Genomic DNA, 17,108 nt, shown 5'->3' with positions numbered 1-17,108 from the left:
GCATATAAAAATAACTTCTCTACGAAATAATAAAAGATAGTCTACGTCTTAAAAAATGGACAAGTGATCTGAACATGCGCTTCACAAAAGAGGATATCCAATGGCCAATAAACATATAAAAAAGTGCTTGACTGGGGAAACGCCAATTAACAGCAGATTGGCTCGAATTAGAAAGACCAACCAAACCAAATGTTGGCAAAGATGTGGCGCAACCAGAACTGTGATGTTTTGGTGACGGCAGTATAAATTGATAACCATCACTTTGGAAGAGTGTTTGGTATCATCTACTGACACTGAATACAGACACACCCTATGATCAGCAATTCCACTCCCAAGTATATACCAAGGAGAAATGTGTTCCTTTGTGTACCAAAAGACACGTACAAGAAAGTGAACAGCAGCATACTCGAAACAGCCCAAAACTGAGGACAACACGGATGTCCTTAGGGTGGATAAATACACTGTGATTCATACAACGGAGTAGTACAGAGCAATGAAAACAAACGGATTACAGGTACATGCAATAACGTGTTTGGTTCTCACAAGCATAATGTTGAAGCAAAGCAGCCAGACACGAAATGAATCCATTTACGTTAAGTTCAAAAGCGCTGAAACTAATCTATAGTGTTAGAAGTCAGAACTATGGTTTCTTTGGAGGAAAAAGGTAATTGCGGTGATAGGAAGGGGGCAAGACAGGGGCTTCCAGGGTGTAGGCAAGGTACTGGGTTGACCAAGAAGTTCGTTCAGGTTTTTCTGTAACATGTTATGGAAAAACCCGGAAGGAACTTTTTGGCCAACCCAGTACTATTTCTTGATTTGCAGAGTGGTTACAAGAGTATGTTCACTTTGTTATAATTCATAGAGCTATACATCTGTGATGAAATAAACATTTGTATCCTAAGGCAAGTTAAGGAAAATTGACACAGAAAAGTTTTTCTTTGAGCTTTGGCCTCCTCTCTCCCCTCTACTGTGCGTTGTGTATCTGCATTATGCATTGCCCAAACCTTCCCATCTGCAGAAACACCTGCTCAACCATAAACAGCAACCTTCTCCTAGCATCAACAAGATTCTTCCTCTGGAGACACCCTTCCTTCTTCATCTTGTAAGGGGTCACGATGACCCACGACCCACTACTCGCTTTGTACACGTAGATCTGGACGGTGTAAACTGTCAGTAATACATCATTTAATGTACAGCCCTATGTCTCAAAAACATATATAATTGTACTTTTCCCTCTAACGGGCAAAACAGTTCTCGGAGCTTTCTGAGAGTCTGTTCCTGGGTTATAAGCCTCAATTTGTCTCGAATAAAATTTTCCATTTCTTGCTTAGATTGAGTGATTAATTTTTTCATCAACACTTATAATACGAGCAATTTTCCACATGTGTGTTACACTTCAATATAAACTGTTTTTTAAAAAGCCAATTGTGGGGGGCTTCCCTGGTGGCACAGTGGTTAAGAATCCTCCTGCCAATGCAGGGGACACGGGTTTGATCCCTGGTCCAGGAAGATCCCACATGCCGCGGAGCAACTCAGCCTGTGTGCCACAACTACTGAGCCTGCACTCTAGAGCCTGCGAGCCACAACTACTAAGCCCACACGCCTAGAGGCCATGCTCCGCAACAAGAGAAGCCACTGCAATGATAAGCCAGAGCACGGCAACGAAGAGTTGCCCCTGCTCGCCACAACTAAAGAAAGGCCGTGTGCAGCAACAAAGACCCAACATAGCCAAAAATAAATAAATAAAAATAAATAAGAATTTAAAAAAAAAGCCAATTGTGGGAATTCCCTGGCGGTCCAGTGGTTAGGACTCCGTGCTTTCACTGCTGTGGGCCCAGGTTCAATCCCTGCTTGGGGATCTAAGATCCCGCAAGCTGCTCGGTGCAGTCAAAAAATAAATAAATTTTAGGGGCTTCCCTGGTGGCGCAGTGGTTGAGAGTCCGCCTGCCAATGCAGGGGACACGGGTTCGTGCCCCGGTCCGGGAGGATCCCACATGCCGTGGAGCGGCTGGGCCCGTGAGCCGTGTCCCGAGCCTGTGCTCCGCAACGGGAGAGGCCACAACAGTGAGAGGCCCACGTACCACAAAAATAAATAAATTAATTTTAAAAATAATAAAATAAGATAAAAGGCTAATTGTGATGCCATCGAACTTCATATATTATCTCCTTTTATCTTTACAATAGTTATTTTAAATTATCATCATTGTCCTTTTTCATAAAGAGGGATATCAACTCAGGTCACAGCTAGTACATGGCAGAGCCAAACTTCAAACTCAAGTCTATTTGATGCTCAAACCCACGAAACCCAAAGTAAAGGAAATTCCAAAGTTAAGCATGTCCCTAAGATTTCCCTAGTTCAATTTTCCTTTCTCTCTGAGACAGTCTTCTACCTTTCCCATCTTATGTTCTCATCCTTCATCTGGGGACGCGTGCTCCAGAGTTTGGCTATTGAAACTTTGCTTTTAGTTATTCCTCAGAAATACAGTCATTTGTTCTTTCTACCAAAGAGGAAAGCATTTACAACGCCCCAGCCGCCGTCTCTGGCGGAGGGATCTGAAGGAGTGAGCGCCCTTTCTTCGCTGAGCCAGTGCGCAGCTCCAGAACAGCAAAGGTAGATCAGTGGAAGGAATTCAATGGGCTGCAAGTGAAAAGGTGTGGCAGGGCAGGAGGGGAGGGTGCTGAGGCTGGAACTGTAGAGTGGCTGCTTGGTGGAGGATCCAGAAAACAAGCACTGGGCAGCTGGCGATAGATGAAGATTTGAGGGAGGGAAGAAAAATGGGGCCACCTGGATAGAGATTCTGAGGAAGAAAAATACTGAAAGGAGGTATCTGTGAAGGTGTGGCATAGGATATGGCATATCAAATTTCAGCCTCATCTGCCCAAAAGAAGCTTCAAAGTGGATTTTAGTACTCATTTTCTCTAAAACAACAATAAAACTACTGAAATACACAACCGTTAAGATAAAAATATTTGTTCATGTACCTCCTAAAATCAAATACATATGCACCCTACACTTCAGCACACAAACTGGGCCCAGCAAAGAGCCCCACCTGAACTTTGCAAGAATCCACAAACCAGAAGCATTTTTATTTGCGTTACATTGCTTAAGTGAGCCTCAAAAGCATGAAAGATACCATTAAAATTCCCCTTTTCTATTTTTATGAGTCAAAAAGCAGCATGAAATGACCCAGACGATTTCTGTGGATGTGTCTGGTGAGCTGGTATGGTACTCATATCCTCTCCTTTATTATGCAGATGGACTCACTGTGGTCTCATAATTCTTTGCTTTATAATAAGCAGCATAATTCTTAAATGCTCCTGTTCCCTGTGCTTTCCTTGCTGGAGCTTTAATTGTCAGTATATTGGCAGGAAAAAAAAAAAAAATCCATCACTCTCCAATGCCCCCCCCCCCACCAACGACTTCCAATTGTCATTTCAGCTCTCTTATTAATTACGTGTATCTTTCAGCAAGTCATAACCTCTGGCTCTCATTTGTAAAACGAATAGGATGAATTACATGATTTCTAAGATGCTTGCAGCTCTAAATTTTTAATATTCTAAAATTTCAGATTCTATATTTTAATCTCTTAAAATACAGAATTTTTAATCTCTCTTTTAATCTCTTTTCCTCTGAGCTAAAGACCTTTACTAATACTTCCTGGAATACAACATATGATTCCTGAGTCGCTGGTCCATACTTTGGGATTCCCTCTGCGTAATATCAAGCCTTAGTTCCCATTTGTGTTGGGGAAGCCAATCTCCCTCCTCACAGCTCCCAGATATACAGTAAGTAGAAGCCTGACACACTCATGTCGCCTCTGGTTTCCCAGTACGACCTCTTTCTACAGCTATAAGACGCAAGGTTTTCCTGGTCTTTAATCTGTACAGCTTCCAATTTCTGGGCCATCATCATAACTCCATGCAAGTGATGGCAACATACCACAAAGTCCTGTGAAATATACAATGAATAAACCTATAGCCTAGACTGTGAAAGAAGACACTTAGGATAATCTGTCTAGACATATGACCTTAAAGGCAAGTCCATTCATGGCTAATGCAGCCTGTTAGCTGTGAATGAATACGTTTTTTAAAGGTACTGTAGGCCAATAAAATATGCCAAGATATTTATAGCTCTCCCTGGCTGGTGAGGCAAGAATGTCTGACTCACCAGGGAGGGTGGCACACAGCTCTATCACTTTATAACCAAGGGAACCTAAATTAGACACAAACCAGAAAGTAGGCGGATCTTTATTAAGTTGAGGGATGGGTTACCTAAAATACTCTAACTAGGGATGTCCCTGAGCTACTCCAAGTTTCGAGGCGGTGTGAGTTATCCCCAAGAGATGCCACACACAGTGACAGCTTGCCTGTTCACAGTAACCATGATGCCTCAACCTAGGTTCTCTTTACTACCAAAGCCGCAGCACTCGCCCTAAGTAGGGTGGCCCATGTGCCAGCCCCCAGCCCAGCTCTGAGGTGCAGCCAGTGCTGAGAAGGGCTTTTCCAGATGCATGCTGAAAGTTCATTTTGTTTCAGAAAACGTGAGAGCTTTCCTTCTTCGTCCTTTTTCTTTTTTTTTTCCCCATGGGTAATTAAGTCACTGCCAGTTTCCCAAATGATGCCATTTTAATCTCACAAACATTAGCTTCATCTCCTCTCAGGATGCTCAGGCACACATCATGATGGTATATTTTTTAAATATCCTAATAAATAAGGAGACGTTTCAGGCCATTCGTCATAACACAAAATAGGAGACGAAGAGGAAAGGAAGCCCAGCTCTAGGTTGAGCATTTGCAGCAAAGGTTCTTCATCTACACCCGGGGAGGTGGCAGGAGATGGGGGGATGTGTCCACAAATGGTTATGGGGTGGGGGGAGGGTCTGAAATACCGCAGATGCAAAATTAACTGCAGGGTCTTCTTCCACAGCTTTCTATCATCATTAGGTTTTTTAAAGAGCCTGAGAACACTAAGAACCACGAACCAGAGTAAAACTGAGGGACGGACCCCCGAGATCAGTTGGTCCAAAAGTGCCCTTCACTCAGTCTAGCCCGGACCTCAGGAGGGAAATCTACAGAGCATCTAGCATGCATGAGTCACTAGATTCTAAGGAATGCACTTGACTTTTATGAAAAATAAATCACAAGATACAATTTCATATCATGTATTTTTTTTAAAAATAACATTCCTGGGAATACATTTAGAAAAAATACAAGATATATATCTATATCTACACATCTATGTATCTAGTTTATTAAGTCAGAAAAGAAAACTTGAATAGTTTTATAAGATATGTTCCTGCGTAGAAATACTAAGCATTTTAAAGATCTCATTCCCACCTTCACATTAATTTCTAAATTAATGCAATTCCAATAAAAGTCCCAAAGCAATCCTTCTGAAACTTGACCAAGTAGGCTAAGGCTTTCTGGAAGAATAAATAAGAGTAAAGCTAAAAAAAATATTTTTAAAAGTATGCTTGAGAACTTGAACAGATTCTGAGATGCATTATAATGCTGCAATAATTAAGATACTGGTACAAAATACAAAAAGAGAACAGAAAGCCCAAGACAGTGCTAAACTTATCATGGAGAGGAATAATTACTTCAGAAGCCTGCTGTACAATTAACTACTTAGAAAAACAGAAGCTGTCTTAGCTCTCTTCCTCGGGCTAGGCACCGAAGTAAGTTTTCAACATGAAATGGAAAACAAGAAGACAAGGAAGGAAGAGGTGGAAAGAAATCACTTAAGAAATTTAAACATAGAGCTGATCTTTGAGTAGGGGAGGTCCTCTCAAGCCAAAAGAAAAGTTATACAATAAAATGAGGGTAGATTTGACTATATAAATATTTAAAACTTCTATACCAGAAAATACAAGTAAAATAAAAAGCAAATGATAAGAGGGAAAAGCATTTTTAGTGTTTTAAGAGTACTGATTTCATACTGAATAACTTTAGATAAAAAATTAAGTTTGGGGCTTCCCTGGTGGCGCAGTGGTTGAGAGTCCGCCTGCCGATGCAGGGGACACGGGTTCGTGCCCCGGTCCAGGAAGATCCCACATGCCGCGGAGCGGCTGGGCCCGTGAGCCATGGCCGCTGAGCCTGCACGTCCGGAGCCTATGCTCTGCAACAGGAGAGGCCACAACAGTGAGAGGCCCCCGTACCACAAAAAAAAAAAAAAAATTAAGTTTGGCAATTGATATGCACCAAAAACCTGAAAACGGCATATACACTTATATATAGCAATTCCACAAGGAGTGTGTTCTAATTAAAGGAAAACACCTATGAACAAAAATATTTATAGCATTGTTATTTTCATTATTACACATAATAACTTGAAAAACATGAAATCTCTATAAATATAATTATTGTTTAAATGTCGTAAAAATCAAAGATAGTCACAATTTCAAGTGTAAAAAGCAGTCTGTACAGTGTGATAAAAATTTTAAGTATGGGACTTCCCTGGTGGCGCAGTGGTTAAGAATCCGCCTGCCAATGCAGGGGACATGGGTTCGAGCCCTGGTCCGGGAAGATCCCACATGCCGCCGAGCAACTACAACTACTGAGCCTGCGCTCTAGAGCCCATGAGCCACAACTACTGAGCCCGCATGCCACAACTACTGAAGCCCGCACGCCTAGAGCCCGTGCTCCGCAATGAGAAGTCACCGCCAATGAGAAGCCCGCACACCCAATGAAGAGTAGCCCCCGCTCGCTGCAACTAGAGAAAGCCCACGCCCAGCAACGAAGACCCAACGCAGCCAAAAATAAATCAGTTAATTAAAAAAAATTTTTTTTTTAATTTTAAGTATTAAATTCACATAGGCCTATCATAATTCAACATGGTGGCAATGATCTCTCTATGAAACACATTCTAGAGAGTTTGTTTTGCTCCGTGATATTTCTGGATATTTCCATATTTATTTTATTTTGTAATATTGGGAAACATTGAAAGCATATGGAAGATTTTCTGAGATCAGTGTACAAAGCCTTTACACTAAGGTGAAGTAGGTGTGCAAAGAGCAATACTCTCGATGATAGCCATTATATTTTCTATGAACTGACTGCAGTAGAAAACATAACCCTCCCACGGGATACAAAGCAGGAGTTTTTCTTTGTGCCCCTGTATCAGACCCCTGTGTGGTCAGGTGCCAATTCTTCGTACAGACTGATGGGCTTTAGAACCTTCTTACACTGCCAACTGACTCCAGGTGAAACTGTGCTGAGTATCTTCTATTTGCCTCCTAGACCCACTCTCCCCCTTTCTGGGTCCTTTTCTGGGCTCTGTTGTCTGGCCTAAAGTGGATCCTGATCCTCTGACTTCTCTTTGGATTTGGTGAAGGGCAGAGATGGCAGGAGACCAGAGAGCAGGAGAAGGAAGTCAGGGCATTTATGCCCACAATTCCCTCCGGGCACCAGGTCACCGTGGATTGGATGCATCCCTCCAGTGAAGGCCATCGCTCCTGTCCAGCAGCCCCCTCCACAACACTCGGCCTCCCTCTGACATTCTGGGTTTTCCAGCAGCTTCTCCTCGCCCTGCCCCTTCAGGTCTAGGGCTGTAAACACCTCCCATGATTACTAACCCCAGAGAGCTGCTTCATCTCTCATTGCTTTTCCCAAACCCTGTCCACAAAAACTCTCAATCAAATCATCCTCACCTGATCCCTGACAGGACCTTGGCTGATATGGTAATAGTATAATTATCCAAAGAAAAAAATAAATATGGCTAAGTGCATTTATTCTTCACAAAGCAAAAAGAAAAAAGTGACCTAATGTGGTTTAGAAAATTCTTTTATTCAAGTTTGAGATAAAAGTTTAACCCCATGTTACCTCTATGATTATTCTATGATACCTAGATCTTTATAATTTCCAGTCCTTTTTTTAAAGACTTTGGGCATGTTACTAACACTTATGTAACCTCACCACGTACAAGACAGCATGTTAGAGGACGAACAGATCACTGGTTCTCTGATTCTCATGAGATAAGTTGCTTTTGCAGCATTAAATTTAAAGGTAGACATATTTTTCTTTTAGATTCCCTTGTATTGTTTCATAGCTCACCTTTTCACTTGGCTGTGATTGGGTTTTACTTAGCCCCGGGCTTCACAAGGTAATCAAGTTTACTCCATCCAGATGTTTCTGGTCTGCAGCACAAGAAAGTGGCAGGGACTCAGCTGAGTTGATTAATCATTTAAGGAGGCAAGGAGGGGCTTCCCTGGTGGCGCAGTGGTTAAGAGTCCGCCTGCCGATGCAGGGGACACAGGTTCATGCCCCGGTCCGGGAAGATCCCACATGCCGCGGAGCGGCTGGGCCCGTGAGCCTGTGCTCCGCAACGGGAGAGGCCACAACAGTGAGAGGCCCGCATACCGTAAAAAAAAAAAAAGGACGCATGGAGCCCACTAAAAGATTCTTCCTAGAAAAGCAAGACTATTTCCCCAAGCTTGTTTGGAGAGCAAGCTCCTGTATCTAGAGGAGGAAAGACAACTCTGAGAACAAGGAGTCTGTCACTCAGATTGTCCCCAGCCCAATTCCAAGGAATAGAGGGAAATGCTCTTTTCACTCGTAATAGCTGTGAGGCATCCCAAACACAAAGCAGAATTGCATTGATAATAATGTGTGAAAGCACAGCACAGGACTTGGAAGAAAGTAATTCTTTCTCATTTGAGCAGAGCAATTCAAGTGCAGTGTGACTGAACACAGGGGACCCTCCCTGCATGGTAGAAGTCAACTCCAGCACCTGTGCAAGTCCCTTGAGTGACAGCTCTAGTGAGGCCTAGTGCCTCTCAACCGGCGCATCACCAAGGCTCCAAGAGCTCACAGAATGACAGTGGAAGTGCCCTTAATGGCGGACACACTGTCATCAGAATGGCAGCAGAGGCTCTAGTGGAAGCTGAAGGCTTTAGCTGCCAGGGGAGTTAGCTGCAGCGTCAGCAGCTATAGACGCTGCTGGTAACTTTGGCAGTGGCAGGAGAGTGCATCCTAGGCAGTGGGCACCAGCATCAGTGGTCAGCTACCCTCACATGGCAAAGAGGACTCCAGAAGCCATAGTTTAAAGGGACAGCTTCCCTTAGGTCAGCTCTTTCTTTTTTATCCTTGAACAAAAGTGAGTTTACAGTATTAGGTGATCTCCTAGGCCCTCAGAAAAAGATCATCGAATGATAAACTCTGAATAGAGGGAAACACAAGCAGTGGCACATCCAAAGCAGCCGAGGGCAACACAAGGACAGTGAGAGACTCATGATGAAAATCACCATCTCTTTGCCAGCCCTGCCAAGGACTGGGCTTCGATGTCAACAGCACAGAACTCCAATAGCACACTTGAAATATAAATAGTCATGCTCTCCCCTTTCACTAATTTAATGAATTATACATGCCAGGAAAAATTAAGAGCACTGACGATGTAGAAGCATAAGACTTCAAACACCCTGAAATATTTTGGAACGAATTTTTCTGTCTCTGTGCTCCCTACAGAGTGGCAATTTTAATCTACTTCCCTAAGGGCAGGGAGACCAATGGAAATACCACAAAATATGTTAAGTTATAAACCAAATGCTTATAAGACTCCAGATTTCTCAACAACAGAGCTCAAGAAAATCACAAGAAAAACGTTAACTTCCTAAAGATTAGCAGTAAATGGCAAGACAACCATATGTTGGCTGAGTAATGGGGTAAAAAAAAGTTTCCTACAGGCATGGAGTATCTTCTTTGATAACCTCCAGAGTGTATCAGTAGTGATTAGCGCTACAAGACTCTCAAGAAAATGAGCACCAGACCTGGCTGGGAGCACGGTAAGTAAGACACAGTACTGCCACCCATGGGAACTGGCTGGGGACCTAGGTGCCTTCTCCAGACAACAGCCAGCCTTCTCTCTGTTGCAAGCTGTCATTGTGCCATCAGAACGAACCCAAGAGAACTGTCATTATTCATCAATTCCTCCCTCCTTTTTTCCCCATCTCATCCGAGACCTTAGACAGCTTGGAGAACACGCATTTCATTACAAAAAAAAAAAAAGAGAGACTGGGACAGCTACTGACTTTGAGTGTAATTACACTGCAAGGTAATGATAGCACTCCTCCGAGCTTCTGGAAACGGAAGAGGACAGAAGCAAAGACTAAGGAATCTCTGTAGAGTATAAATGCCCCCAAATATGACTGGAAGTAGATTGAAAAGCTGTTTATGCCACTTCCTTCTCTACTCAGCAAATGCTCATCGTCACAAAGAAGATGGCCACCCCAACATAAACTAGGAATAAGAACTTATAGGATTCTGGATTTTCATTAAAGCGAACTTCAGGACTTTTCACTGTTCAAACTGTGCCACATCATAGGAAAGACAACTTGGTAGGTGGTACAGTATTGCAGTCAAAAACAATCCGATTTTGGAAAAATGAAACGTACAGAAGAATGCAACAGCTACATACATTTTCACCAAGGCTGTAATAGCTTTCTTTCTGTCATTCAAGCAGGTCAGAAAAAAGTGTCATGAAGCAGTTGATGTCTTGGGGTAGTCAGATGTTTGCAATTGTGTAAATGGCGGCTAAAGCAATCAGGCTATAGATTCAGCTGTGTTCTCAATCGCTGATTGTAATTTTATCATCTTACAAAAAAAAACCTGTGTATTACTAAACCACCCAAACTTTGATCCACTTATGTCATCAACCAATAGGAACTGAAAGAAGTATTTCTGTATAACCATACAGACTGGTAATATACACACATACCTAAGACAACCAACAAAACGTAAGTCTGTGTTAAGTGATCTTCAAATATCAGGAAGAAGACAAAGGTTTCATCAGAGATACACAGAGACACACATGTATACAATTAAGATATATCCTCCTCTCATTCTTTCTTTTTTTTTAAATTTCACATGAACCCTTCACTTAAAGAGTAAAAATATCTAGATTCCCATTCTACTTAAATATATTCAAGCAAAGCTCCCGGGAAGGTTTCCAGGGAGTTAGATTGCTTTGAAACTGGCCATGCATTAAATAAAGCTTTGTCTAACAAAAGTGAAAGAGTAACTGATATGGTATCTGTACGTTCACTCTGCACAAGGTTCCTGTGGCTCAAAAGCATTACTCAAAGACAAAGAACACATCAGATTACAGCTCTGGAGTCTCGTACTCTACCTCTGCCAGCAACCCTGCCAGCTTACACGACACTCTGTGAGGGCCAACCACCTGCTTCCTGAGGAATCTGTAATCTACCTTCTCCATTAGTTCCCCCGAGGTTCTCCTCCTTTACACATATGCCCCCCTTCACTCATTCCACGGCGTTCACCTTTCATCTCTAAGAGATTCATTAACGATAAGTGTGCAAGGGTTCACTTTAACAGCAAAACCAAAAAGAAAAGCCTTCGGCATTACATTTTATAATGAAACAAAAACTTAAATTCTGTGAGTCTACTGAGCTAGAACTAAAAGCGACTGCAGCAAGAGATGCATCCTGGTACCTGGCTTCTTTTCCCATTACCTGCTTCAGTGTACTTCAATCCCACTTTTTCTTCTGTGTCTTTTGTCTTTGGGGGCGGCCAGACAGCTTGGAGTCTGCCAGGAGTCCTATCGTCCTGCTCAGTGGGGCTGTGGTCAGGCTGTTGGAAAAGTGGGCAAACAAAAGAGTAAGTTAAATGAAATGTGGCCAGGGCCAATTAATCCCTGAGAACGACTGTGCTAACTCTGAAATTAATTTTAATGGCACATTGCTCTCATTCACTGTAACTGAAACATCTCACTCCAATACGATCCTTTTCTAGAAATGTAAAGTGATCAGTTGGGGTGGAAAGAGAAATAACTCAAGGCCAAGTATTACACAACCTTCAACAGATGATTTTTAGCATATAACTTTTATTTTTAAATCACAAGTACACTTTGATCTGAAGATACAAATATACTATAATCGGGTACATTTATAGGGATGTTTAGAAATATATCCCAAACTCCAGGGTTATTTATAATATAAAAACTAGTTTTGCATTTTCTATGAACATTACCTGTAGGCCAAGATACACTTCTCTAAGATGTCCACATTGATCATTTCTTTTTTTTCTTTCCCACACACAAAAAAATGAATGAGCTGGCTTTCACATTCAAGCTATTTTTATAGGGGTTGATTTTTACAACTAGGAGAATGCTATGTTGTATTTAGTTTTTGACTGCAACCTAAGATAGTTTTTCCAAAGACCTTTAAATTTAACTGATGTATGAGGGAATGATAATTGTATGCCAAATTGATACTAAGCAAGAAATTTTATTTGTTGTCCTTATGAATTTTAAGATCCACTGGACAAGTGCTTGCTAGTCCTTACAAATTACCTGAATAATTTTTTTAATAGTAACAGCTTTCACTAATTAGATGGTTACTATGTGCTAACTTCATTTAATCTTCGCAACAACCAAATAAAGATTAAAGGTTATTGTCTTCTTTCTGCTGATCAAGGTCACCCAGCCAGTAATTGGCAGTTAGAATTAAAACCCAAGTCTCACACTAACCCAGTGCTCAATCAAGATGCCTTGTAACCAACACAGAACATTTTAATCACATCACAAACACGTATTTCGCCAAGTGGCAGACTTTCAAAGGAAAAACACAGTTTTCGCAGAGGTATAATAAAGTGGAGAGGAAATCTGGGCTATAGTTCTAGATTGCATTGATTCCTCATGCTGCTTGGTTTTTAGAAGCACATTTCCTATTAATGTTTAAACTCAGAGTGACAGTTTCGCTCTCTGACCTGCACACCTTTACTTATGCCTCTCTTACAACAACCCAGAAAAAGATAAGGAAGAAAGAAAACGCTTCTGTCCAACTCCATACTCCTTACAAGGTCAACTTGACTATAATCATCTTTCACCTAGAAGAGGGTCACTAAGATCTGTATATGAGATTCTCTTTGATAGGAAACCTGAAAAGAAATACAGCAGCATCACATTTTATGACAAAACCCAAAACCCAACGCTACGTACGCTTTTGGAATCCGAGGGGCCATCTCCTGGCCTTGACCTCGACCGCTCAAACACAGCTCTTAGGGACTCCTTCTCATGCCTCATTTTGCGCTTGAGAGCTTCCAGCTCAGAGGTGTCAGCTGTGGTCCCCTTTTTGGGGGGACGGATGAATAGGGCTCTAAAGGCCTCCAAGGTAGTCTCTGGCGGCTTTGGCTTGACCTCTCCTCCCTGGGTCTGGGCTTCTCCGGGGCCGCTCTGGCTCTCCTGGGGAGTGCTGCCACTCCTCTCCTCCCCCCTGGGCTGTTCAGGGTCTTCTGCCTTTGATTCGGCTTTGGGGACGTCAATGTTGAGCAGCTGAGAGAGCTGCTCCAGGAGAGTGGGAGCGGCCTTCGGATCATTTGTTTTCTCTCCCATCTTCACTGCCTGAGGCCCTGCCTGTGCTAGGGACCTCTGGACAGGCTGGGTCAACTTAAGCAAAGCCAGGTCCCCGTCCTTTGGTTTAATTTCAGTGATGGTCTCCCCGACCTCGGCTGGGGCTCCCTTCTTCAGCACACGAAGCCCACTAAAAAAAGCTGGGAGCTGGAAGGACTTCTCTCCAGGGACTTCTTTTTTAGGAGAGGTGTTCTCAGTGACACCAACACTTGAGTTCTGGTCTGTTACCACAGGTAGAACTTTGGAACCTTCTTCTCCAGCTTGTCGCTGGCCGGGGCTATGCTCTGTCTGAAGGCCACCATCCTCGGGTTCCAATTTGCTGTTTATCTCCTGCAGAGTCCTTTGAGGACCTTCTCCACTGGGCTCTGCATCACCCCTTTCTCCAGTGGCAGTATTTTCCCTCCCATCTCCTGGCTTTTCTTGGGACTGCTCAGATGGCTCAGATAAAACACCACTAGGGGACTTTGGGCCATTGATGTTGCTTCCCTCTTCTGGCTCCTGGCCTCCATCATCAGAGTCAGAATCACTGGTGGTGTTCACCAGGGTCCCGCGAACCAAAATGACATTGTCTCTGCACACACTCAAAGCAGCCAGTGGAAGCAGCTCTTGACCAGGCAGAGAAATCCCTGCCTCTGCTTCTCCCCGGCTTCCCTCCAACCCCGTCTCTGTCTCCACCCTCGGAGTCTTCCCATCATTTCCGAGGTCAGGTGGAACCTGAGCCTCCGCCTCCGGCGGATGCAAGCCACTGCTGGGCTCCTCCAGCTGAGGCGTGGGATCCACCACCAAACTGCGAAAGGCTTTCAGCACCGCATCTTCCTCTTCAGGCTGCACAGATTCCAATTTACTCGTAAACCCAAACAGGGATTTCATAGAGAACTTGGTCAGGATCGACTGGGCCACGTCAAGTCCGGCTTCGGGTTGTCCTGGTTCCGAGCCATCACTGCCATTCGGAGCGTTACCCACGTCCTCCATGTCCCAGCCGTGCCCTGGGCGGCAGATTCTCACTTCTGCGATCTCCCCCTGCCCTCTCAGTTTCACCACTCCACCGGTTCTTAACTTCCAGCACAGAGAACAGCAGGACCCGCCGGTGAGACTCAGTCGCGGAGCGAGCACACTTGGCCGGGCTCTGGTCCCTCCCGAGCCCTCCTTCCGGTTTGCGCGGTGATGGGGCGTCCGGGGCAACTGTAAAAAGTCCGCGGAGCTTTATGCCCAGAGGCAGTCGAGGCTGCGCACCTTACTACACACGGACTGGGGAGGCTGCTCCTCTGGGACTTCCGTATTTATTCCCGGGGACAAAAGGCTTTTTGTCGTAGGGAAAGTCAGCCTGCCCCCACTCATCCCAGCCCAGGACTTCGCCGCGAGCTCCGCCCCAGTGCCGGCCGTTCTCCTGGTCGCTTTCAACTTCCTCATTGGTGAGCAAGTGAGGCTCCAGAAAGTGCTGAGCCGGCAAGCAGCTCCTGACGGCCTTCAACCACCCCCCCACCCCCCGGAGCAGCTGAAGAAATTTAAAAGTGAATCAGCAGCAAATGACCGCAATACTTCTTACGGGCTCTCTATTGCCATCTCAATCACGGCCAGAAGCTTGTGCCATCCAGGCCAAAAAAAAAAACCCAAAAAAACAAAAAACTAGCAGTGCACACAGACCAACAGCCACTTACAAAGCCCAAAGCAAAGAAAGAAAAGTAAAGAAAGAAACGGATCATCTCAGGAAGCCCAGGACTCTCAAAAGCAGTTAATTGAATGCCCTTGAAGCTTTTTTTTTTTTTTTAAAGTGCTTTCTTCCGCTTTCCTGCAGGTTTCATCTGGAATGCAGATTTTTAGCTGCCCCAGCCGGAGAAGGAAAACCAACTCGACTGGTTTCGGATTACTGCTGTTTTAGCTCTGCCCCGGGGTGTCAGCGTTCTACAAACAGGTACCTAGGCAAGCGCACCCACCACGCCCACCGTCCACCAGCCTTAGGGTGGCAAAGTAAACAGCCCCAGCCAGCCTGGCAGGAATGATTACCCTCCACACTCTCTGTGCCAACCTTGGGCTTCTGCTCAGCAGCTCTGGCTTCCTGGCTTCCTTATGAATCCAGCTGGCCAAAGCCTCTGTGCTTCAGCCATCCAACCAACAAATTGAAACCTGGCATGATACAAAGTAACACACAACCTGCCTTGTTAGGTAAAGCAATTCACTAAAAGTCCCCAAGGAGTCCCATTCCCCTAAAGGGAAAAACACCTGAAAGGTCTCTATCAGGTCTCTGTCACAGACCCAATTTGCCTAAAACAAAAACAGGAAAGACAAAACCACCACCAAACATCATCTCAATGTAGTTTCCAACGGTGATTACAGGCTGAGAACCTGGCAATGAAGAACTTGGAAAAATTGCAGCTCTGTTTCCCAGCAGCATACCTGCAGCCTCTTGGGGCAGCTTCCTGTCGGACCTGAAGGTCTCAGTGTTTTTCAAATCCCATCCAGTCAGCAGGCATTTAGTAAGCGCCTGGGACGGATAAGGTACTGTGCTGGATCGGAAGAACCAAACTGGCTTAATAGTCATCATGGTTTAATAGTAATCACCGGCTCTCTGAACAAAGCTGCGAGAAGATTGAGCCCAAGTGTTAAACGCAAACAAATTATGCAAAACGGAATCTGTAGCCACCAGCAAAACAACTGTCTTGCTTTATCCGCAGCAGGGAAGGGCTGTGGCTTCCACACTGCTAGCTTGAATTGTGTTTCCCGCTAAGTATTAATACTAAGAAATTCTGATCACAATGATAAATTTCTAGCATGATGCGTTCAAAAGAAACCCTCACACAGAAAGGGTACATATGATTACAACCCATCAACTCCTATTGGAAAGTTAAGACAGTACTTCCTAATCCCTGATTTGACCTTGTATCTAAACGGAGACTTTCCTGTTTGCTCCTGATCCCAGTATATTTGGGGATTATTAACTAGGGCACAGTTAATCAAAAGGCCACCACAACACTGAGGAAAATTCATTGGTGACATGTAAGTCTCAGAACAAGCTTCCTGTCTCAAGGAAATGCCCGTTGATAAAATCATCCTTCTGCTTCTTCGAGACAGAAAACAAAGGAAATCATCACATCAGATCATAAGATCAGTCTTCTGAAGAACTATGTGGACCAGCCAATATGCAGGGGAGGGGAGGAGACATGGCACGTATTTGGTGTTCTTCAACTGAGAAAGCTCTATTTTCTCAGACATAATTATTGATTTCCAGAATAAGTTTCTAAGCACTTTCAGCAGATCTGGGCAAAATGGGACATAAACTGGAAGGGGCTGATGGCTCTTCCACAGTACGGCATGGAGCAGAATTACAAAGGTTTAGCACCCTCTCAATACCCACGGACACCAATACAGTGTCATGGAAAGTGCGGGAAGTCTTGGGTCCCAGGGAGATGATTCGATCCCAGTCCCTTGACTCGACTAGGTTTGTTTTAAAAGTGACGCAACCATGGTCAAGAGAACACAACCAAGCCAAGGTGCACAGCCAGTAAGTGGAGGATACTAATAATACCTAACACTTACTGGGTGTTTATAAGCACTGTTCTGGGTGCTCCATTGTGTATTAACTGATTGGTACATCTAGCTATGAGGCTGGTATTATTTTCTTTTTCATGTTTAGAAAGAGGAGCTGAAAGATGATGTAGCTTGCCCGTGTTCACAGGTGGAACTGGAACTTGAATCCAGGCAATCAGGCCCCAGAATCCACAATCACTCTTCCAAAACCCTGAGCTCCG

The 17,108-nt window shown here is 44.0% G+C and overlaps 1 protein-coding gene across 1 annotated transcript in view; it reads right to left on the bottom strand.

The window, feature by feature from the left end:
• Positions 1 to 14,794, bottom strand: part of FMN1 (formin 1) — a 300,963-nt gene extending 286,169 nt beyond the window's left edge. The window contains 2 exon segments of the mRNA XM_027083792.1: positions 11,465 to 11,582; positions 12,952 to 14,794. Coding sequence (XP_026939593.1) covers positions 11,465 to 11,582; positions 12,952 to 14,334 — 1,501 coding nt within the window. The 5' untranslated portion in view covers positions 14,335 to 14,794.
• Positions 14,795 to 17,108: the final 2,314 nt, after the last annotated feature.

This window comes from Aethalodelphis obliquidens, unplaced genomic scaffold (genome assembly GCF_003676395.1).
Source record: "Aethalodelphis obliquidens isolate GAN/ISIS:26980383/991018 unplaced genomic scaffold, ASM367639v1 scaffold51, whole genome shotgun sequence".
Taxonomy (NCBI): domain Eukaryota; kingdom Metazoa; phylum Chordata; class Mammalia; order Artiodactyla; family Delphinidae; genus Aethalodelphis; species Aethalodelphis obliquidens.
Note: the sequence above shows the minus strand (reverse complement) of the source record. Positions and strands in the feature narration are given on the sequence as shown.